General features: G+C 39.6%; 1 protein-coding gene across 1 annotated transcript in view; it reads right to left on the bottom strand.

Annotated features, from left to right (window-relative positions):
• Window positions 1–24,606, bottom strand: part of EPM2A (EPM2A glucan phosphatase, laforin) — a 41,555-nt gene that overhangs the window by 12,755 nt on the left and 4,194 nt on the right. The window contains exon 2 of the mRNA XM_061378778.1: window positions 12,142–12,316. Within this exon, the coding sequence (XP_061234762.1) occupies window positions 12,142–12,316 (175 nt within the window). The remainder of the gene's footprint in view (window positions 1–12,141; window positions 12,317–24,606) is intronic.

The raw sequence follows: 24,606 nt of genomic DNA, 5'->3' as shown, positions 1-24,606 counted from the left end.
GATTTTAAGTATATGGCCAAAACTAAACTGTGGAAGATAAAATTTTAACCTCCCTGTATTCAAAGTGAAACATCTTACATCATACTTCACTACATATTTCTACTGTGGAGATAAGAAAGTAATTATTCACAAGCATACCAGTGCTTTGTAGGATGGGGTGTCCAGATCCAGCCTTACAGGACTTAGTCAGACTTTATTTTCAAACATACACTTGAGGTTTCTACTGATCCCTAAGGAAAAGACTGAATACAGTAGAAAGCAGGATTTGCCTTTGTAGGGAATTACTCTTCTCATACTTTCATTTGTATAAACATTATCTGAAGAAAATAATGTTCCAGTCACAAAAATTCAGCCTGAGAATCAAGTTCCAAGGCTTGCACTGAACAAACTGGAAAGGACTCCTCCATTGGCTTGTGAGGATTAATACTTAAATGCTCCAATTACAGAATCCTGTCTCATGCAGCCATGGTTGCCAATGGTTACTTCCTATATAGGTCTCTGTTAGGCTGCCAACATTCCCATTTGTTTTGAATTAGAATACTTGGAAACACAAGAACAACAGGCTGCTAAACTAAGCCAGATTGTAATAAGCCATGAATTTCTTGGCATTAGGAATGAGAATTTCTAACATTAATGCTTAGCAATGGGAATGATGCCACTGCTGGCATCCTGAAGTTAAAGCATCTTAACAAAATTAACTTAAACTGCTATCCATGAACTTTAAGTTAGTGCCTGAGAAGTTTCAGGAATTGCTGGTAAAAATATCTTTTGTCTTCTTTCAGAGTTTACTTATTAGCTGCTTAGGAACCTAGGCTGTGAAAACAATAAAAGATAAGACCACTTTTCAAAATGCAGCATTTTAGATCCAATAGAAATGCATTCCAGTGCTTCAGAAACAGGCACATATTCATGAAAATAGCATAACTGCAAAGCACAGATTATAGCAAGGTGGCCTTGTGATCCAAATGGCAGCATATGCATATATGGACAAAATGCTGCAATCCCCTCAGAGCTGCAACAGCCAGAGGAAGCAGCACATCCACCCCTTGTGGTACCATCCAAATACAACAGTCCTGATGGGCTCTGTATCTGTGTTCAATCCAGCTAGGCTATTTATCAGAATTTCTAAGCCCATGTAAACTCATTTACATTCATTTTAATGAGGGACAGACACATCCTAGAGTACTACAGGCTGGGAACAACATCTTAGAAATACTGAGAAAAAAGGAATCAATACACACCACAGTCAGCTACATAAATATCTAAAATAATGTACTCCCACAATGAAGTCAAATCAAAGGGACAACATCTGCTTGGTGCTACCATAAGAAAATTATCAGGAAACTTCATTTTAGCTAGCATAACTGGTTACTAGATTATAAACATAAAATTAATAACCCTTGTGGATGACTTACCAGCCTCAAAGGTTGAAGCTGAGACTAAAACAGAGCTTACTGAGAGGTCCCAGAAGGACTTGTGTAAGACTTCTTAACACAAAACTGCAAAGTAGAGTGGGATCTTTTGAAGAAGTCTTGGATGTTTAAGGGAGAAAAAAAAAAAAAAAAGAAAAAGAAAAAGTTTGACATAAATCCTATGAATGAGTAACACTGCGGGTTTTATTGGAGCCAAAGATTGACAAAAATTACCAAGGGTTGTCTATATTTTTAAACGGCCATTTCTTAAGATTTCTTTCTTTTCCTAGCAATATTGTCCTACCTGATTGGAAACTGAAATTGCAGGCATCTCAGCAAAGGTATTAAAGTGATCTACTGCCACTAAAGTTTATGCAAATGTGTTTACATTCTTGGCTGAAGCTTGACTTTGTAAATTTGTAAATTGTTACTCAGACTGGATAGCCTTATTACCTAGAACTCAAATATATTTGACAAGCTTTCTCCTCCTTCCATCTCACCAGATCAAAGCAACTCATTATTACAGGTTGCTGAGCAATTCAGTCTTCTGTATTGACAGCAGTAACTAACACTGCGTTTATGAATGGCTTGCATACAGCCAACCCTTCAACCTGGCAGCTGGACTGCAGAAAGAAGGAATGCTAGAGAAATTAGGGAAGCTGTATATCCTCCTTATCAGATCTTCATCCTGGGACAGTGGAGGCACTGGAAATAAGTGTCTGTAGGGTTTTGAAAAGGCAGTCCTGGAGAAGCTAGATAAACTAAACTAAAATCTCTAGAAGCCCACCAGTACCCACATGTATATACTAGTTCCTAGCATCCAGACCCAGAACTGAAAGTCACAGCCATGGAGAATCTTGCTACTGGTCCACAGCTGATGAATGGACTTTCCGCATGAATGCTACTATCCTGTTCCTGCTGCTTACCACTTACTTGAAGCTACAGGCAGGTAGGTAGGAAAGTAGGTGGGTGGGTAGGTAGGCAGGGAGAAGAGAAAGGGAAGGGAGAAGAGGAGGGAGGAAGGAAGCGTCTCCTTTACTGCATTTTCTTGTCTATGTATTGAAATTGAATTTCGTATTTCCTATTTTTCTATGTATTGAAACTGAATTTCATATTTCCTATTTTTCCTCTTCTTGCATGCTTAAAATCATCATTCTATTATTAGGTGTTTCACTTCAAAGAAAAAAGACATTCCATTTGAACTTACAAAACATGATCTATTAAACCAATAAAGGAAAATTTACATTTCTTATAACTTGGCAAAGTCTATGACATTTGACTCAATTTTTATCATAGTTCACAAGAGGGCATACATTAAACTGAACAATAGCAGGAATTATGCACCTGACCCCCTGAAATTCAATTTCCCAAAGTACAAGCAGTAAAGGAGGGGAAAAGAGATTTTCAGTTCAACCTCTTAATATGTTCCCTGGGAAGACAGTTCATTTCTTTGTGTTTTTGTTTTTTCCTGCAGAGAGAGAAATATATATGGGAAAATACAGCAGCAATTTGATAAAATCTATTTGCTCTTGGGAAATAAAATACTTATATCTCTGAGACAAACTTCAAAGAAACTATAGCTACATTCACGTTTCCTTTCTAATAAATATTTTTTTATCCTTTAAATAGGATTCTGCATATTTTTATACAGAGGAGCTTTCTTAACATTATCTTGTGAATATCTAAAGCATTTAAGCATAATAACTTGCATTTATATCTCTTAGCATTTACAAAAATTAGTGAAAATAGAGGTAGAATTCATAACTTAATAGCTTCAGCTTGCTACTGGTTTAACTGAGGTATCTTTTACACTTTCCCATTTCATTTGAGCTGAAACAACTATGCAGTTGTTTATTTCCAATTTTTCTGACTTGCAGGTTACCTCTTTCAGAAATAGGGAATACAATGAGCAAGCAGACACCAACCAGCTAGGGGTAATAAACTATCTGATGGTAATAAACTATCAGCTTTTGGGAACTGCAAACTCTCTTGTTTTGAGGATTTTTCTTCCGTAAAAGTCAGCTGCAGGCTTGCTGGGCTAACCAACAACCTAGGAGTGGTGCCTGCTAAAAACCATGGGAAGGGTAGACAGAGTGGGTCCACACTGGAAACACGAGTCCCTTGTTCAAAAGTTTCACCAGTTGTAAATTATGGAGTTCTTCTAGTAAGTTCTTCTGGTAACAACCAAATACCTGAATTTGCCCCCTCCTGGTAACCTAAATAGCAATATGGTTGAGTACACAACCTCTGTTTTTGAGAAAGAGCTTCTGCTATCTTTAGATAAACTATATTAAGAAATTATAGTGATTACAGAGCACCTAACGAATGAAAAAGCTAAGAGGAGATAAGTATCTGCAACATAACTGGAACATCATCTTTAGTGAAAGAGTGACGCTGCCCCTTCCCCACTGTCCCAGCTGTGAGGTAAATTGCCCAGGATTTCACAATCTCAGTCAATTTCATTCACAGTCAGCAACACCAGCAAATTGCTTTCCAGTGGAGACAGAACTTTACTCCCTCACTGACAGCCTGAATGTTAAATAGTGAAGAGGGCAGGAAAAAAGGCTGAAGACCTCCAGAAGAAATACAGACAAGGGACAGGGATGCACAGTAAAACAGAAAGAGAAATTAGAAGCAACAACATTTTTTGCTCCCTAGAAGTGATACCCTACACAAAATTCATATTTACTAGACTATCAACATTTGTCTGTTATATCCCACAGAGAAAAACAGAACAAACAAGTGAGTTTACTCCTCAAGGTTTTTCCATAGAGGATTTCCAATCTTCTTTCTAGCTTTTGCTCCCTGTGTCAACAGAACTGTAAGGTTTTTTTAGGAAGTAAGGAAATTTCATGCTGTGACACACCTATGAAAAGATCCACTTTAAAGAGCAACTGTGTTCGCAAGTACTACCCATTATAGTCAGCTGATGAAAGGCGTTCATCTTCCCATCAGCAGCCAGCCTCTGCTTGCTGCTTTTTTATTAAATACTCATTCCTAAATTATTATCCCTCTAAATAAATAACTCTCAATCAAATGGCCATTCCATAAGCCACATATGAATGGCAGAATGGTAAAGAAAAATTCAGGAAAAAATCCAGATAAAACTCACAAGACTATCCAGACAGCATGTTAAGCTCCCCTTTAGCTTGTATCCTGTTGCCCACTCACTGTTTAGAAATTACTTGGTTGAATTACTAGCTCTTTTGAGTTGAGCCCTCATTTCAGGTTTCCTTCTAAAGCACCTTGCAACCCACAAGCTCCTCGTATGTGAATAAAAGCCAGTTGCTTCCATGAAGTAGCCAGTATTTCCAGCTTTCCCTCTGCCACCTCACAATGCTCAGTCCAACCCAGCTACCCACATTTTACCAGGTTTTCAAATTTTTCGTATTTCCCAAATTCCCTGAGCTGACTAGAAGCACATTGAGCCATGCTCAGTGTACTTTATATGGATAATTTATACACAGACATTATTTGGGTTCCAGAGGAATGACATGTCTAACAACTGCTGCCTCAGAGAGCAGTGCCAATGTGGTGTTCCAAGCAGCAGGACTGCAGCTGTGGTCCCATTCCTCCTCCTGCTGCCACATACACCTGGACAGTCCAGCAGTGGCACTGCACACACCCCTTAAAGCCCAGCCCTGTGACTGACAAAATGACATTAACTTCTGAGACAGAAGTACAGGAGGAGCTTTGTTGCTGCAAAAACTCTTTTACCTCGTGGGCATTATTGTTTAGGGTTTATAGCAATACTCTCAGGAAATTACTGCACACTCATATCACTTCAGAGCTTAGGGATGCCAACTAACTCCTCCTTGGCTGAACCACTGGGCAGCTTGAAGGTCCTTGACATTACTTCTGAGTATGACTCAGAATTGATTAAGAAAGAAAAAATCTTACCTATAAAGAAAAAATCAGATCTGTAACATCCAAAAGCTTTATCTCTCTTTTCAAGGATAAGGAATGGAAAGAACTTCACAACTCTGCTCTCCCTCATGAGGAGTGTTAACAGTTAAGAAGGCAAACAACATAATGAAGGTGCTGTGGAAGACATTTCTTTCTACTACAGATGAGTGCGAGGCATTCCTTTGGTGGATTTAGTAATTTCTTAACTGTGAAAATATTCTGTCGTTCATTAGAAACACATTAGCTCTCATCAAAAGTGAAAGCCACTGTGCTTTTACTGTGCAATCAGGTATTATTCTAATTGCTCTAATAATCTAATGCAATGTAAAATACCCTATTAAAACATTTATAAAATGTTGTTAATTATATGTATGAACTGTTCAAAGTTATTAATTCATCAATAATGACAGTATACATTGTAGCTTTATAGAAAGAAAACACCCAGAAAAGCTGATTAATATTAATGATGCCTGCCATGTAAAAAATCACTGACATAAAAACATTAGTAGTTCACAAGTTTGCTATTTTTCAGTCCCATTTGCTGCCAAAATCATTCCCTCCCACAATTTTATCATTGTTTCATAGATAGTTTACCATTCATCAGCCATTACTTCAACAGTGTCATTCCAAAGTCTAGATGATATTTTGTGTCCCTCAGCCAATACAGTACACAACAAACCTGGCAGCATGCTGGCTAGCAGCCATTCATGAGATTTAAGAGACCAGACACTATAGGTAGAAATAATACTCTGAGTTCAAATATTGAAGACAGCCATGCAAAAATCTTTAATCTAAAAGCTCTGATTTTTTTCTTCTGGCAAAATTTACATCACCTGTTCTAATGCCAGATTTTCCTTGTTACTACGGCACTCACAAGAAATGGGTAACTGACATTCAAGAGTTCCCATTTCAAGTTCCTTTCAAGTGCTAGGTTGTAGGTCACAGTGAAGGAATGGGAGATGTGCTGAGAACAGCAATTTGCTAACACTCAGAAAACCAAAATTACTGAAAAGTGGGTTCCCATGATCCAGTTCATACACAGCATTATGCAGGCACCACAGTTTGTGACTGTACTGATGTACAGCCTAAAACTCTATTTCTGCTCACAGCTCACAGGACTGAGATTCATAGCTAACTCTTTGAGAGCCTGGCTTAGGTTATCCCAGCCAGGTGCCATCCTGTTCATGCAACGTAACAACCCTTAGAAAGCAGAACCAGTTTTCAAGTTTCTAGCCATTGTCAGGGAGGGCACAAGAGTAGGGAGTTCATGAAAGAAGAAACTTTTTGTTTGGATGGTCAATAAATGTGGAAGAAAAAGGCATTCATTACCCAATGCAGAGATATACCCAAATTAAATAAACAAATAAGGACTTTAAAACCTGATGAAATGCTAAGCTTATAATTTGTCTTATCTCCTCCTATTTCCTCACACTCTCTTAATTTTCAAGAACTTAAATAATAAAATCACTTAAAAGTCACTTCTTACACTGTTATAAAATCCATTTTCTTCACAGCAGAGACTAGTAAGAGCAGTTCACAGCTCCAGTTGAGGGAGATATAGGAAAAAACTGAAGATATACAAGTGACAAAAAAATAGAATTAATCTTTGAACCATTCTATGAAAAATGAACCCCATTGTTAAATAAACAATGGCTCTAATTTACTCAAGTTTAAGGCTACAGCTCAGTATAAAAAAAATAATAATATTCAAATCAGTGGCCAATGTCCTCATTTATGATAAACATATCACAAAATGTGCATTAAAATATTTTCATCATTTAAAGTATAAAATGGCCAGATAAGTTAGAACCCCAAGTACTCAAATGAAAAGGCAAACTCCAATTGATGTTAAGTATTTTTAATCAAGATTATTTTATTGGAATACAATTGAAGACTTTTGTTCAGGAGCTCATTATTTCTATTTTTTGCTCTAATACCACAAGTTTCTTTTAGGCACAGGGGACAGCTAGCTCTCAGCTTTTAATGTTAATTATGGCTAGACATCATCACCTCTTCACTCAATTCATAATGTAGGCATAAAATATCAGTTCAGCTTTCTGCTACAGTAGCATAGTTCACTGCACTCTGCGGTTTTTTTTTTGTGACAGATTCCTCTTTAAAGCTTTTCTTTATAGTTCAGTAATAAAAAAATTACTTCATAACTACACTTTGATGGGTATTTTATTTTGTGAATGAATTAAAACTGGTAAGTCAGAAGAGAAGTTAAACAGTGAAAATAAAAACATTTTTTTCAGTGGCCCAATTCAAAGGTAATTCTGAATTTAAACTGCATCAAGATGGACATTATTCATTAATACAGCTGAGAGACGAGATACAAGATCAAGATGAAGATGTGTGTCTTCAGCACAGCAATGGTCAATGCATTGCCTAAAGGTGGCTTTCCACTCACAAGTGAGACAACCTGTAACATCTGGAACAGCTGGATGGGGGGATGGGGTTTACAGATACTGCCAACAAGCTATAAGAAACTATGTTCCTGTAGCGCAGGAGCTGGAGGCCAGACAGGAAACTCTAGAGCATCTCAGATGACACTAGACAGCACCATTCAAGCAACCAGACAGGATGTTTAATGTCTCATTACAAACCAATTGAGAACTCATCAGCATCATCAGTGGAGCTCGCCAGCAACTCAATTCTTCATTTCACTCTAAAGTAGACATCTAGTTATCAGTGAGCTGAATTGCTGTATACAGATATATGAATCTAGTGATGTTAATCTCAAGCTGAGTCCTACCACAGATGCCTTTAAGTATGTCTTTATGTTCATCAATACCAGCAGTGTTCTAACATTCGAATAGCAATAACTGCCTCGTATGACCCAAATAAGTTAATAGAAGCTAAATTATTTCCCTTCTCCAGTGATTCTCATACAAAAACATACTCAACCAGCTGGGTTTTTTCCACCCCAATGAAAGATGCATGTCAATAAAGTAATCCACAGAATTATTACTACAGGCAAAAGGACACCCAGTGTTCATCAGCAAAATGCTATTTTAGTGCCTCCAGAAGGTAAACAAGAAACATCTCAACTTTGCCCTGGATCACTCCCCATCCACTCACCTATCTACATTAACTTATTGATACAAATCAAAAGGACACCTTTTATGTGACTTTCCTGGTCATCCCCACTTAACATTTAACTTAGGTTATAACCAGCATTACTATGGCAGTGTGGAAGGAAACCATCTTACCACTAATGGCTTAAAGTGCAAAAAAGCTACTATAAAAAGTGTACCTCATAAAACTGTTGTCAGGACCCATGGCTACTCTCATACAGCGACTCCTCTGTTACATACTTTTACATTTAAAGCTGACTGTGTATTTTCCTCTGAAATGTTTGGCAGCTCCAATAATATTTCAGTTACAGATAGCTGTCACTGTTGTCTAACAAACAGACTGGGGAACTTACAGAATCTAGCTTAGCTGCATTTCAGACACAAAGGATGTAAAAAATGCTTTTCTTCTTCAGATTTAGGAGACATGACCCACAAAAAGCATACACAATGAATTACAGTTATGAAGACAGTACATTTGAAACATATATTATTAAAAATTAGGCACCATAGATGGCATCAAAGTGTATGTCCTAAAATGAAGAGGTGGTGGTCATACAGCATATTTGAACGAGTAGGCAAAAACTGTGCAAACTCACTAGTTAACAGGGGTGGACTTAGAAACCTAAAAGTAGACTGAAAATAGAAAACTGTAATAAGATGTCTTTTCCTCTCAGTGCTATTCATTCCCACAATACCTAATTCTGCCATCAAGCATTATTGTCTCCAAATATTATTTTGAGGTTTTGTATTTTCAGCTGTCACTCCCTCCCTTGCTCTCATGCAATACCTTTCTTCTGAGAACTGCAGAGGTTCTTTATATAAATAATAAGGCATATAACAGCTATAAATTAGGAAGTCCACCTTCCACAGATGGAACTGGAACAGAGCTAACATGCCCCAGAGTTACAAATTTTCTGAAGTTATCTTCTTCCAGAAAAGATTACAATAACTCTAATTTAATTTGGAAAATTACTGTGACCTAAGTGAACTCTCCTGTAATTTGGAGGCATCTTATTGCAGTGATATCTAATACAAAAGAGAAAGGGGTTGTTATTTTTTTCTGAATTATATTTCAGTGATATGTGTCATTATATGTCCGAAACAAGTGAACACTAACACCTGGGAGGTTATCAGTCATGACTCTGTAGCTGCAGGCAAGCTCCGTATCACACGTTAAAAAAAAACATTCATTCAAATCCTGCTATGCTTTAAAAAAGCACCATACACTCTCCAACCCAAATGACCAACGCAAAGCGAGTTCTCTAAATATAAGTTTAAACATAAATTCACTGAATTTACTCACTGAATTCAATGAGTGAATACACCTATACTGAGCAAGAAAAATCTAATCCCTGGGAGCATTCCCATCATCCCCAGCATGATTCCAAATGACTTTTGGCAACAGCAGGGAGCAGACTCTCCTCATCCTTCTCCAGCCCATTTCAAGTTGAAGCAGCAAGGTGGTAGCAAAGTTCTGAGCAATTGTTTCTAATTGTTGTGAGCAGAGAACCAACAAGTAAAATCAGCCCAAGGGCTCATGTAGGCCATTTTCAAAGAGATAAACTTTCCTCTCCAGCTAATTCACACATGGCAATCCTATTAAGAGGAGCAACATAGGGAAGGGGCTCACTTCAAAAGTTTCCATTGATAAATCATTTCTTTCCAGCTACCACCGTTCTTTAAAGATCCTACAGCCAGTGATAGGACTTGGAATTTGTGCCCATAAAGCTCCCTGTGGTACTGCTGCCTCCATTACTGCATGGGAAAAAGTGACCTTAGCTGGATAACTATGATCTGACCATACTTTTAACCACAGAAGCAGAGGGACTGGCTCTTTGCTTCTGTTTGGGATTTTTTGGTAGGGCTTTTTGTTTGGGGCTTATTATTTTATTGCTGGTGATATAAATCTGCTTATTTCTCTTCTGAATCAATAAATCTACTACAAATTAAAGGCATTGTCATCATCTCACTGCGGCTGTTCTACCAAAAAAAAATAAAAATAAAAAAATCTTAATTAACCAGTAATTTTTGGGCTGTTTATAACCAGCAGAAAGGCAAATCTGCCCCAAACTGTTCAAAAGCCATTTAAGGCTGCATATCTTCAAAGTGCTAAAAATAATTACGTAGCAGGACTGTTATGGGATATGCTCACTTAATATAGCTCAAAGGACTGCGATAAGAATTACTGAAGATGTACATAAAAGGTTGCCTTGCAATGAAGGTATGTGTGTGTAAGAGGGGAATGGAGGAGGGGATCCTCAGATGGAAAAGACTACACAACTCAGAAAATTTTCTTCAGGCATTCTTTAGCAGAATCTGCAGCTTTTTACCTAATCTTGGAAACATATAGTCATGCAGATAAGGCAGTATTAAATGGATCACTGCTGCCTCTGGAAAGAAAGATAAGTTAGCCTCTAGTGTTTTGATATTCCTTTTCTGACATCTGTTCTTCTTTCTCTCAAACTTCCTCTGCCAAGCAAAGATTATTTGGGATTGACAAATCTGTGCTTGGGAATAAACAAGATCTTTTCTCTGATAAGGTGTTGGAAATGGATGCTTAAGATACAGATAACAGTATATTCTGTCGGGTGTACTATATAGCTTGAAGGGGTCTCAGGGAAAAGGTACCAAGCCACATGAATACCTACATATGCCCAACAGTGTTCATGAATCCATATTATTCCAAAAGATAACAAGAGCAAGAAATCTTTCCTTTATACACTGCAATTCTGATAAGAAAACAGACAATTCTGCTTCCTACCCTGTGGGAGGGTACAGACCAAAGAGTAGAAAGAAAAGATGAGACAGTGAGGTTGGTGTAGCTGCAATGGTAATCTGGAGGCATTCACACAACACAATGCTAAGGCCTAATGAAAGTAAGAGGTGGTTTGATTTCTTTAAAAAATGCATACCCCTTTGGGATCACCAACTGCTCTGTAACTCCCACCAGCTGCACATGGTGTATCAGGGGTGTCAGCATTCATGCAACCATTATCAATCAACAAACTTGCTGCCACATCCATGACTGGAGATGCGGAAAAAGTTACAAATAGTCCCAACTTCTTCACTGCCTCTTTGTTAAACACCAGCACTAAGCCTGCTGCCCTAAATACAGCATGTGCTTTACCTGCAGCCCTAAAGGGTAGGTGCCCTCCTCTCTTTAAGCTTTACTGTCTCCTAATTCAGGCCAGGATGTTCCACTGGTGCTGCAGTGGACTCAAGTGAACAGCATGGAAGTACAAACATTTTAAGACTTGTTTAAGTTTCAGTATTGTTTTAAATGCAAGCACAGAAGTAGAACTCATCTATAAGAGCAGTTACTGTTGCACATGAGCAATAATGTAATGCTCTAAAGTTCTGGTGCAGGAATATTTTTTTTTGTTTCCTAGGAGATTATCTTCAGCAAAATAATCCCAAACCAAACACACTACATACATGCATATTTACATGTGTGCATGGACAAGCACCTGAAAATGACAGGTTTCCAGAAATTTATCCATAAATTATAACTACTCATTTTCAGATATGATGCAATTTAACACACCTGTACAGGCTGCAGGTACCCTTGAACTCAGAATCTCTCTTTCTTATTGCCAAAAGATATATTTAATTGCAAAGAAGCGCTGAATATTTGTCAAACTTTTGTGTTACATATATACTGCCATTCACTACTTCAAATTCGCTTTACTCTATTAGTATTCTATCTGAATGCTTGACACCAGCCAAGCCCAGCACTTTTTTTTTACCTGGAGTAATGAATAGCTTGATGTCCTGCAATATTAAAATAGAAGTCAGTTGTATGTTTCATCTCATCAGTATGTCCAGAGACTTCAATCCAGTGTGCTATCGGGAGGCAGTAAACTCCATCTACTATGTTGCTCTGGTTGTAAACACAACATCGATCATGATGGGGCCCATCACCTAAAACAGAAGAAAGGACAATTGCAGGCTGTGCATCTTCTGAAAGATTTGCAGGAGATGTGAACCGAGAAGTGGTGTTTGCTGCCTGTTCAAAGTGCGTTTCTCATAACACATTATTAACATCTGAAACAGTAGTAACAGAAGCACTACCACAAAGCAAGTGTTCAGTGGTTTTCAAATTTTCAAATTATTTTTAAAATCCCAAACAGTAAAGCTGTATAAAATTCCCAAATAATCAATTGTGGCACTTAAAATTCCAATAATAATTAATTTCATTTAAGTTCCTTATTTGATGTCTGATAATATGTGACCTCGGTGTTTAATGCTTCTGCTGTATGACCTCCCTTGGGGGGGCCCAGCTTGCTGTGGCACAGTCTAGCTCTGACACAGTACAGCGGTGTCACTTTGCCTCAGGCTTATTCCCAAGGAAATTGCCAAGCCACAAGAAAGACATCAGAGAAAGCAGAGAGTTTTTCTGTTCAAGATCAGAAAGGTAAAACCACAAACAAAGGTAGGACTGGTGACACTGGATCTGTTACCAGCTTAAGGCTGCAGGATGAAAAACACCTCTGTGGAAAGGGATCAAACCTCAAAGAAAAACAAGAGGGTGGCAGACAGCAACCCAGAAGCTATGAAGATCTGTTTCAGGGAACAGAGGTGACTGGTCCTTCTCCACCTCATCCACAGCTGCCTGGCAGCAAAGAATCTCAGATGTCTTGTCTTGCACAGGACGCACACTGATGCCTAGCCTAGCAGTTCATTAAATCCTACCATCTTTTATGTTTGCTAACCAATAAACAATTGCTTTGTACTCTTCAGATGCACATGTCCCACTTACAGAGTTTGTTCATATACAGTAAGTTGCCCAAAGTGACCCAGAGAGAGACGGTCACATGCAGGAGTGATCACAATTACCTAAAACAGTCTTGCCTAAAGTAAGAATATTTTCTTAGTTTTCTACTACCTAATATCCATTATCCCTTCTTCTACTCTTACAGAGTACAGAAAACCGATTTTTAAAAACCACGACAGAATAAGCATCTTCAATTGAACTGGGCTGTGTCAATAAAAAGGTTATCTAGCCTCCAAAAATTTAGCACATATACATTCTCCCCCCTTCCCCCATTTTTACATACTTATCACAGTATCACAGTATGTTAGAGACTGGAAGGGACCTCAAAAGATCATCTAGTCCAATCCCCCTGCCGGAGCAGGAACACCTAGATAAGGTTACACAGGAACGTGTCCAGGTGGGTTTTGAATGTCTCCAAAGAAGGAGATTCCACAACCTCCCTGGGCAGCCTGTTCCAGTGTTCCATCACCCTCACTGAGAAGTTTCTTCTCAGGTTTAAGTGGAACCTCTTGTGTTCCAATTTGTACCCATTTCCCCTTGTCCTTTCATTGTTTGCCACTGAGAAGAGCCTGGCTCCATCCTCGTGACACTCCCCCTTTATATATTTATATACACTAATAAGGTCACCCCTCAATCTCCTCTTCTCCAAACTATAGAGACCCAGCTCCCTCAGTCTTTCCTCATTAGGGAGATGCTCCACTCCCTTAATCATCTTAGTTGCCCTGCGCTGGACTCTCTCCAGCAGGTCCCTGTCCTTCTTAAACTGAGGGGCCCAGAACTGGACACAATATTCCAGATGAGGTCTCACCAGGGCAGAGTAGAGGGGAAGGAGGACCTCTCTCGACCTACTAACCACCCCCCTTCTAATACACCCCAGGATGCCATTGGACTTCTTGGCCACAAGGGCACAGTGTCGGCTCATGGTCACCCTGTCGTCCACCAGGACCCCCAGGTCCCTCTCCCCTACACTGCTCTCTAACAGGTCATTCCCCAATCTATACTGGAACCTGGGGTTGTTCCTGCCCAGATGCAGGACTCTACACTTTCCCTTGTTATATTTCATCAAGTTATTCCCCGCCCAACCCTCCAGCCTGTCCAGGTCTCTCTGGATGGCAGCACAGCCTTCTGGCGTGTCGGCCACCCCTCCCAGCTTAGTGTCATCAGCAAACTTGCTGACAGTACACTCAATTCCCTCATCTAAATCGTTGATGAATATATTAAATAATACTGGTCCCAGTACCGACCCTTGAGGCACTCCACTAGATACAGGCCTCCAACTAGACTCCGCCCCATAGACTACAACTCTCTGGCTTCTCTCCTTCAGCCAGTTCACAGTCCACCTCACTACCCGATCATCCAGACCACACTTCCTCAATTTAGCCGCAAGGATGCTGTGGGAGACCGTGTCAAACGCTTTGCTGAAGTCAAGGTAGACCACATCCACCGCTCTGCCATCATCCATCCACCGTGTTATTTCCTCATAAAAGGCTACGAGATTGGTCAAGCATGACTTCCCCTTGGTGAAGCCATGTTGACTGCCCCTCATAACCCTCTTATCCTTGATATGCCTTAGGATGGCACCAAGGATAAGGTGTTCCATCACTTTCCCAGGAATGGAGGTGAGGTTAACCGGTCTATAGTTACCCGGGTCCTCCTTCTTGCCCTTTTTGAAGACAGGAGTGACATTTGCTTTCCTCCAGTCCTCAGGCACCTCTCCCGTTTCCCAAGACTTGGTAAAGATGATGGAGAGCGGTCTAGCAATGACCTCTGCCAGTTCCCTCAGCACCTGCGGGTGCATCCCATCTGGACCCATGGATTTATGGATGTCCAGATTGCTCAACTGGTCTTTAACCCATTCCTCATTGACTAAGGCAGACCGCTCCGTTGACCTATTTTCATCCGAGGTCTCAGCGGTACAGGGCTCTTCAGGACTGCCTCCGGCAGAGTAGACAGAGACAAAGAAGGCATTCAGTAACTCTGCCATCTCTGCATCTTCTGTCACCAGGGCACCCACCCCATTCATCAGCGGGCCTACATTGCCTCTGGTGTTAGTTTTACCTGCCATGTATTTGAAAAAGCTCTTTCTGCTGTCCTTGACCCCTCTCGCCAGCTTTAATTCCAAGGAGGCCTTAGTCATCCTAGCAGCTTTCCTACATCCTCTAGCAGCAGCCTTATATTCTTCCCAAGTGGCCAGCCCTTCCTTCCATGACCTGTAAACTCTCCTCTTCCACTTGAGCATACCGAGCAATTCCCTATTTAGCCACGCAGGTCTCCTGACCCTCTTCCTTGACTTCCTACGTGTCGGGATGCTCCGATCTTGAGCTCGGAAAAAGCAGTCCTTGAACGTCAACCAACTATCTTGGGCCCCTTTACCTTCAAGCAGCCTAGCCCACGGGATTTCCCCTAGCAATCGCTTGAAGAGGCCAAAGTTTGCCCTGCTAAAGTCCAGGGTTGCGATTCTGCTTGCTATTCTACTGACCCTACCACGCAAGATCCTGAATTCTACCATCTCGTGGTCGCTGCAACCAAGGCAGCCCTCAACCTTCACTGCTTTGATCAGACCCTCCTTGTTAGTGAGGATGAGATCCAGCAGCGCACCTCTCCTGGTTGGCTCATCCACCATTTGCATGAGGAAGTTATCATCCATACACTGGAGGAACCTCCTGGACTGCGGCTGGGTTGCCGAGTAGTATTATTGTAATACTAATTGCCATGTAGGAATCATTGTGCAGATTAGAAGTGACCTAGTCTGTGGCTTTCTTTTAATGTAAGACTCTCACACTTATGCATTATTAATGATGTCAGAACATTTCTGAGTAAAATTAAGCCCAAAGGAATACCTTCAATTTCACACTGCACGTGAATACATGACCAACTTCCAAGCACCACATTTAGGGAAATTTGCTAGCGCCAAGTGTGTTTTGTGAGATGTATTAATGCAATGATTAGAGAATAAGACTAATATTAAATACCAAAGCTCAACCTCCTTATTTCCAAATGACATGCAGAGTATTTTATCATAATTTCAAAATATTATTTACCAAAACAAAAAAAAATATTTAGCAGAAAACTATTTTCTCTGTATTGCTGAACCACTAGGCATCATACGCAATAGCAGGACACAGCTTTTCATAAATACAGTGAGCAAGGTAAGTATATACCTCCTGAAGTTACAAATATCACCACTATATTTTTATCTCACATTTCTAATAGTCTGCACATTCTTAGCACTTCTAAACAGTATTTAAAGACAGGAGTTTATATTGATAAATACAACAGTGTAACAAAATCTATGGATGTTTATGACATTTGTCATAAATAATATTCATAATTGTCATATTCAAAATCTTAACCACAAATAACACATCTTGCTTTCCCCATTTTACTCTCTCACAACTGTCTGTAGCAGTGCACATCATCATGGCCCTGCCTTGCCATCACAAGGCTGTGTCTGACCCTGACCCTCACCTGCTGATGGGCAGATATCCCATCCCACATCAGGAGGCACCTGATGCCTGGGAGTGCCAGCCCCGTAGGGTGTCCTGCAGCCCCCAGGTAGCTGCCAGCCCTCGCTGCCAGCTGGCAGTTTTGAACCATGTTCTCAGGATCTCTGCCTCTTTTGCTACTCCCAGTCCTATTTTATCTTGCATGTGGGTGCCCTTGTATCCACTCTGGCTCCCACAAGGACTGCTCCTTCCACTGTTCACAGCTCTTCCTCCTCTCTCACAAGGGTTCTTGTATAAATGTTGGCAATCACAACCTACGACCTCTTCCTCCTGCTTAATTCCTTCAGTCCTCAAGGTACTAGTCAGTCCTACAAGACAACAAAGCCTCACTCTTTGTCTTCATGATCTCAATTGCACCAGTACATACTTCCTACTTTCCCATTCACAACTGCTGCTGCTTGAGGTGCTTGTACTTCTGTCATTTGGCAGTTTTACTCTCTGTCCTCCTTCTCCAGCTTTAATTCTTGGCTTTTAATTTTTTTTCCCCTTCCTTCTCTATCATCTGCCTTCTTAAATGGCAGAAAACTCCTGGCTTTGTAACCTATTCACCTTCACCACCATTCATTCCTTACCCAGCCTACACCACCACATAAAAGCAGGGCCAAGAGTAAATTACCAAGAGATGTTTGTTTGACTTGTTCCCTCAAACAGGTTTTGTCAAATCTTATTCTGAAAAGCTTCCTTCTCTAATTGTCATTTATCATTGTTGATTATTCTGTACCACTCAACCTCGCCTTCCCACTGTGGCCTAAATTCAAATGGGAATCTCAAAAAGTTAGTTTCTGTTTTGCCTGTGATGCTCAGGTAAACATTAACTACTTGCATTCCTAACATTTTTAATGAGAATTGCATAGCTTTTTACTACTCCTTATGTTATATACGATCTATGAATTAACAACCCTCTTACTGAAATAAATGTCTGTGCAACAGAATGTATATGGATATACATTCAACATACATATATATGTTGTGTATAGATATTGTGCATTTACTCGTTGAATATATAAATATATATTCAACAAATACAACCTCATAATTTCAGACAGGAAGGCAAGAGTGCTACTATCTGAAAGAAATACTAATTTAGGGAACAGTATGATTACACTGTACTGTGTTCAGGAAGCTGAATTCTCTATTCCACTTGCAAGAGTTATGAAAGAAGGCAATTACCACAAATGATCAAGATCTCACTACCCAGGCATCATCCAAATGATACACAGGTGCTTCTCAACACAGCTTGTTTCACAAGACACATTTAACAAATAAGTTTCAAAAAAGGAGGAAATCGTTATATCAGTTCATATCGGGCTTCTGCTAGCACAGTTTGTCACAGGAAAACCATAATATTTTGGACTTCATAACACAATGCAAGAAAACAGTTTCATAAGTGGAGCCAGGTGACATGTTTGGAAGAGTAATGTAGAACATCAATAATTTCGAGCTGCTACAAAAGAGCTAAAGATTGCATTTTTTTATCTTCCAGAACCATTTAATATAAAAGTCAGCCAATGAAACCAGCTTTCATTCAAGGTAACTGATCATAAACTATGTTTCAAATAGAAAACAATCAGCATCACTTACATGTTCTGTTATATATGTGCAGAATGTATACAGCTAGGAAAATGGGTACAGCCTGGCTGATGAGCAGAAATCATTAGCTAGTCTTCCCCTACCTTTTTCAAACGTTACTCTCAAGTTTCCTCTGTCCGAAGCAAGGCCCATCAACCTCATGGTATGATGTACATGCAGGCAAGACATGCTCTAATCTCATCTTAGCCCCTTTAGCTCTGTTGATGGAGTAGATTCCTTACATCTCATCTGCAGTAAAGTTATGTGACTGTCAGACTTGACTCAGAACAGCCAACCCAAGACTTCTCACAAGCCCTGGAAGAGTTCCTACCAAAAGCAAAATAGCTTTCAGAGGCAGGACAAAAATCTGTCACACAAAGTGAAACATTTACTCTCCCCTCCATCACCACAATAGGCCAAGCAAAAATCTTGCTGGAGCATGGAGACTTTCCCAAGCCCAGGACAGCAAGCTTGAGGCAGTGACCAACAGCACCACAGTCCGAAGACCACCACTTCATTGCTCTCTCTCTAGTTCAGGGCTGTTGATGTGGTTGGTTATTTTGGGAGGAAACAAGTGTGTGATGAAGGCAGTGGGACCAAGCTCAGCAGAATGTGACTCTTCTCAGTGCATCATAAATGTGTGGCTGCCCTTTCTTATTTCTTACCTTCCGCTTAGGCACCAGAGATAAAAGCAGCCAGTGCAGACAGAAGTGACATGAGACTGCCTGTATGCAGAGTCCGGACATGCCTGCTCATATCCACACCAATTCCCAACTCCACTTAAAGTTTACGTTTGTCCTACTCCAAAAATTCCCCTTATCTGCTTTATCTGGAAGGGCACTGCACCTATGGATTTTCTAAGTGACTTTTCTAAGAAGCCAGACACAGAAGCCCTTCTTCACAGAAACCATGCTCATCTTTATTGCTCACTTCTTAAATGTACAAAGTGTTTCCTAAAGTATGCTACAAAAACTGAAGTGAAGCAGTGAAGTTTAGTTTCTGCACCTGAAGCTTGGAAAGGGCCCCACCTACAAGCTGGGAAGGCTATCCTGACTGTGCCAGGAAACCACATTTCCATGGTGCCTCCACACCACTGTTTGGCATAGCTCAAACAGAGAAGGTGCAGGGTATGATTTGCTGCAATCCAACGTGCTTCCAGGACCACAAACGCACGTCACATCTTTAACCAACAACAAAGTGCACACCACTCGCAGTCCCAAGCACATTACACTCATGCAGAGATTGAATGGCTGCAGAGATTCGCATTCCTTTTACAAGTTGGGTGCCTTAGATTTCATTAGGAGGGCAACAGCTTGAGACAGAGAGTGCTGACTGTGAGCATGTACTGCAGAATCCCTGAGGGATCTGCAAGGCAAATTCTCACCAAAATGAACCTTTCTGATTCATTAATTGTTAATGTAAATATACCTGTCCCCTTATACTGAATAGTGTCCCCAACCTTACCCAAACCTTTTACAAAGACTTCAAGATACTTTGAATAAACCCCCCATGACTCTACCAGCCTCCAGAGCAGGAATTCATCACAACTCCCGTTTAAACACTTTGCTCAGGCACAGCATCTGTGCACCTCCTCACCTGCATTCTGTGAGACGGCAAGATCTCTTGTCTCAGAACATGCTGCTCACAGCACACACCGTAAGACCACTGGGTAGGCATCCAGGCACTTCTAATATGAAATAAACAACTATTTGCATGATTGGTTTGTTTTTTGCTGGTTTTGGGGGAGCTTTTTGTAGTCAAGAAAACATTGTGCAACCTCAAAGATTTGGAGGAATTTCAACAGCATTTCAACTTTCCTGTTTCCTAGTAAAGTAAAGAAAATCAAATCTGTTTTCCACCTACCTGTTCACCTTTGCAGAAATAAAAACAAGCACAAATACCCTTTGAGAAAGGGCAATACACAACAGGAAATACAAGTTTTTATAGTTCAAGACACTTCTAAATCAGTATTTTTAACTCTTCTTGGTTTTATTCATTTCATTCCAAGTAGCAAAACATTGGTTTCATTATTTTGGGGAGACAAATACACAATCATTTAAAAACATGTAAAATTCAAAGATAAAAAAAGGGTAAGTTAAATATCTGAACAGTACTAATTCTCTTGTTGATTGATCATGTCGACTTTCCCAATTGAAGAACAGAAGGAATTCATAAGAGTTTGTAAGAAGATACAGGTCCTAGTTGAATCGATAGGGTATCACCTTTTTCCTTCAATAAGGTCCAGAATGATTTTATTTAAATTCTATCTTTGTGACTGTCCACAGCAAAAATGCTTATCTAAAAGAGAAACGTAAGTTTCTAAGCATTAACATAGAAAGTTTCCCATTACTTTTGCAACCCACTTGTTGCTGGAGTTCAAAGTAACCAAGCAGCCCCACTTACAGCTCAAGCTTCACAGAGGGGTCTTTCAAAACCTGCATGACTGCACTTATGGCTCCTGCTTTAATGCATATGAATAATGACCAAAGTGGCATAAGAAGGAAGCTGGCTGTACAACCAACCACACAAAAGATTAAAATCAAAGATCTCCACATAACTGATACGTGGCACTGGCAAAAGACAGGGATGACAACAAAAGAAAAACATGAAGATACAGTAAGAAAAAAAAAGATGTCCAAAGATCAAGGACTAGAGGAAGATAAGCAGGGACCAAAAGAGGCTCTTCTGAAATTTGATCTAATCACACAGTAACATAATGCAAAGAAAAACCTTCAGTTAATATTTTATTACAGCTCTACTGCAGGGATGAAAAAGTATAATCCAGCATTCTGCCAACAGCACAGACTCATCTTGACAGAGGCCAACTGCACACAGATTGCATAGAAGAGTCACAGTGGTGAAATTACCAGCTTGATCTTAAAAGATAATGAGCAAAATCTGGGTCAATGAAATTTCTCAGCACCATTGAGTGTGGTAAACAAAAAAACCCATGAATGAATGAAAAAATAACTAAGATTGCCTCTTTCACTGTGTCCTTCACAGAGAGTGCACTAGTGCACTGCTCAACCACAGCTTGCTCAGCCACTGAGCAAGGTTGCATACGTTGCTGGAAGTTTTAATATTTGACTGTTTTCTACTGTGTGAGGGAAGGTATGTAGAAACTCCAGGGCACAGCAACAGCCACAGGGGTGAAGTGTACCTTATCCCTGCCTTAGGCAAACCCAAAACCACAGGTGTACAACTTCCAAACCTCCAAATCCCAGCAAGGCCAGCATGTTTTGCAGTCCACTGCCACCTTTGAAAAACCATGGGGCTACTTAAATAACCTTGTATATGCACATCAGCTTCAATGGCAACTAAGAAACACAAACACCACGTATCCAGGCAATTTTCAGATCACCTATTTACCTATCAGTAAGAGGAAAGATTTACTCTTACAATACTTGTCATTCATTTTGCAGCAGGCTTTATATGACAAGTGAAAATTTTAAATATGCCTAAATATTATACACCATTACATTTGCAATATTAAACAAGGTGCTTTAACGAGGTAAACAAGCAGCTTAAGTTCATGCTTAGAAACTCCCCTAGAGGTGTTTAGTAACATCATAAGCACTATCAATGCTCTGAGGGCAAAGGAATGAGGAGGGCTGAGGAATAGAAGATTAAAAAAAAAAAAAAAAGTAATAGAACAACAGGAACTAAAGGAAACACACAGAAAAAAATCTCAGGAATCAAGGATTTAAAAGATTAAGTATTTGCTAGCTTATGTATCTTTCATACCAACATTACAGTGAAGAATAGCCTCATGTCCTATTTTGGACACAACTCAGTTACCTGAATGTGCTACTGCATGGCGTCATTATCAAACATTAATTGAGCTTTCTTCACTATACTCAAAATATTCAAATTTACTTAACCTTTACACCAGCTTTTGTCACTGAAGTCTCCCTGCTGCCTAACTGTCTTTATGAAATTCAGTCTCTGAGGTCTTGAAATAGGATCAGTCTTAATCCCACAAAGGCCAAATTGCTGCTGATTGCATGAGTCTGCCACGGGCTCTTAGACTGGAGTCCCACCTTCCCAAAGTCTCAGCAAAGCCCCTGAATAATTGTCCTTTGTTCTCACACCTCTGACAAATAGCGCCAAATAACACATCTGAATTCTGTATGTCATGTACTAACCCTTACTTGTATGCTTAATAAACACATACTTTGCTTTTTAATGCTACTTTTCCTGCTGTCAATAAACCATCTTCCCATTAGATTCTGAAACAGTAAGTGAAATTACTGTATCACTTACATACCTAATATTGTTATAAGACAAAATTGTTAATTTGCAGCACCTAGTTCACTAACTCCTCTTTCACGACTGGTTTGATTTTCAGAAATGTTTCCTTGCATTTGCCTGCCCAAAAGGGATCTCCAAAACCCAGAAGACCAGCTGCATCATACACTGCATGTTTATTTTCTACCAGACTTAAAGCAGAATTTTTTAACTTATTTGGTAGGGCTGATATACATAACCAACGAAACAAGGTTTTTTTGTTTGTACAAAAATCCAGGCTGAATTCAAGATTTTTAGTCTATTAGTCCCACTCCTAAGAGAATTCTTTTTACAGATTTTCAAAAGTATGCCAGAATTATAACTAAATTGCTTACAAGAAAGCCCTCCTCAGTGCTTAATGCTGTTAATCAAGCCCTTTTTCCATTTTGGATTTTTTTTTCTTTATCAGAGATGAGAAAATAAGAATTTCTCTCTCTAGGTCTGCTTAGACACAGGTGTTTCTGAATGGGAGCTGCTACTGTACTAACACTTTTTAAGCAAATGCCCAATCTAATTATGTAGATTAAGACAGAGAAAAGCAATAAAAAGGGAATTCAGCTCATGTAAAAATGTAAAAAAAAAACAAACAAAAAGACCCAACAAACAAACAAAAAAAGAGGTCCTCAGAGAGATGGTGGAAAATAACAGTAAAGGAAATAGATGATAGAATGTCTTATAGCAACAAAATGTTTAATGTAATACAGTCTTCCTAACTGCTTTGAAACAGTCTATACGATTGTACTGTCTATTACTGTTACTTTCTACCATACCAGAAAAGACCACTGAACTACAGGCAGGAAACAAGATATATTAAAATAGCAACCATCACAAAAATCTTAACCAGTGTATTAGCCCAGTTACTTTACTTATCACTTCTTACTGCTTCTCATCCTTGAAGATAAATTCTCAACCCATACTGCATGCTGCTGTCACTTGGAAGTGAGGGCAGGGAGTGAAGTGGGGGATGGGAACAATGGTAAATAAATTAAGTCTTTGAATAAATAATACATTTATTTTAACTTTACCATTATAACCACAAGTGCTCTAATTAGGCTCTCACAGCAGGCAGAGCAGGCCCCCTATTATCCTTGTGGGTAGGAAACGACACACACCTACCAAATCCAGAGGAATGCATGGGTGTATCCTATTTTTATTCTTCTAATTTTGCAGTTTCATGAGCAACCCTCTTGCTTTATTGATCTTCAGTAGTCCGCTCAGTATAAATTGGTTAATGCTGACACACAGAAACAAAGTAATGAAAACTTGCTACGAATTAATACTATAATCCACAATAAGTATATGTCTTGAGGGGCTTGAAGGACAAAACACTAGGGCCTATTACACTTTGTAAACAAAAGTTTCTCTCATCAGACATATTGGGAAGTAGATTTCAAACTAATCCACTTTTACACACAAAGTTTCCTCACTCACAAAGGGTCAAACATCTAGTATTGTCCACAAAGTAACTGCCTTACAGACAAGATGCATATTATGCACAATTATTCAGCTATCAACACCCAGCTGTGCTTTATGTTCCTTCCTAGTCACTACCTACTTCAGAACAAGGCTAGGATGGGGAAAGCAATTTTTTTATTATTTTCAAAAGCAGAGCAGATTACACTGGATACTGATGAAATGCCCAAGTAGCTGCAAAATCCTAGGCTCTCACTGGCTATAGGCAGGTAAAACGGCGACACCCAGTGGGAACACCACTACATAAAATACCTGCACTAACAGAGGTATGAAGAAATGTTATCTGCTTCACGTTCTTTTCTCAATTTCTTGTTTTTAATAAGAGAACTGCTGCCTAATTTGAGTACCTGTACATTAGCTTTGAGAAAGAAAGAAAAAGAGATGTATCTCAGTTACAGAAAAATAATGTTGCATCCAACTGTACTTCTCCAGAACAGCCTTAAAGGGTTTTTTTACTCTCTGCTAATGGCTTAGCCACAGATAAGTTTTTATTCTGTTACAACCTCACCATTGTATTAACTTCCCATACAGCTTTCAAAGAATTATACACATTTAGTTTCATATTGAGGCCAAGAAACAATATTGATTTCCATTTCAACACA

This window comes from Neopsephotus bourkii, unplaced genomic scaffold (genome assembly GCF_033783945.1).
Source record: "Neopsephotus bourkii isolate Nb327-2 ecotype Australia unplaced genomic scaffold, CSIRO-AGI_Nbou_v1 NB_1767, whole genome shotgun sequence".
Lineage (NCBI taxonomy): Eukaryota > Metazoa > Chordata > Aves > Psittaciformes > Psittacidae > Neopsephotus > Neopsephotus bourkii.
Note: the sequence above shows the minus strand (reverse complement) of the source record. Positions and strands in the feature narration are given on the sequence as shown.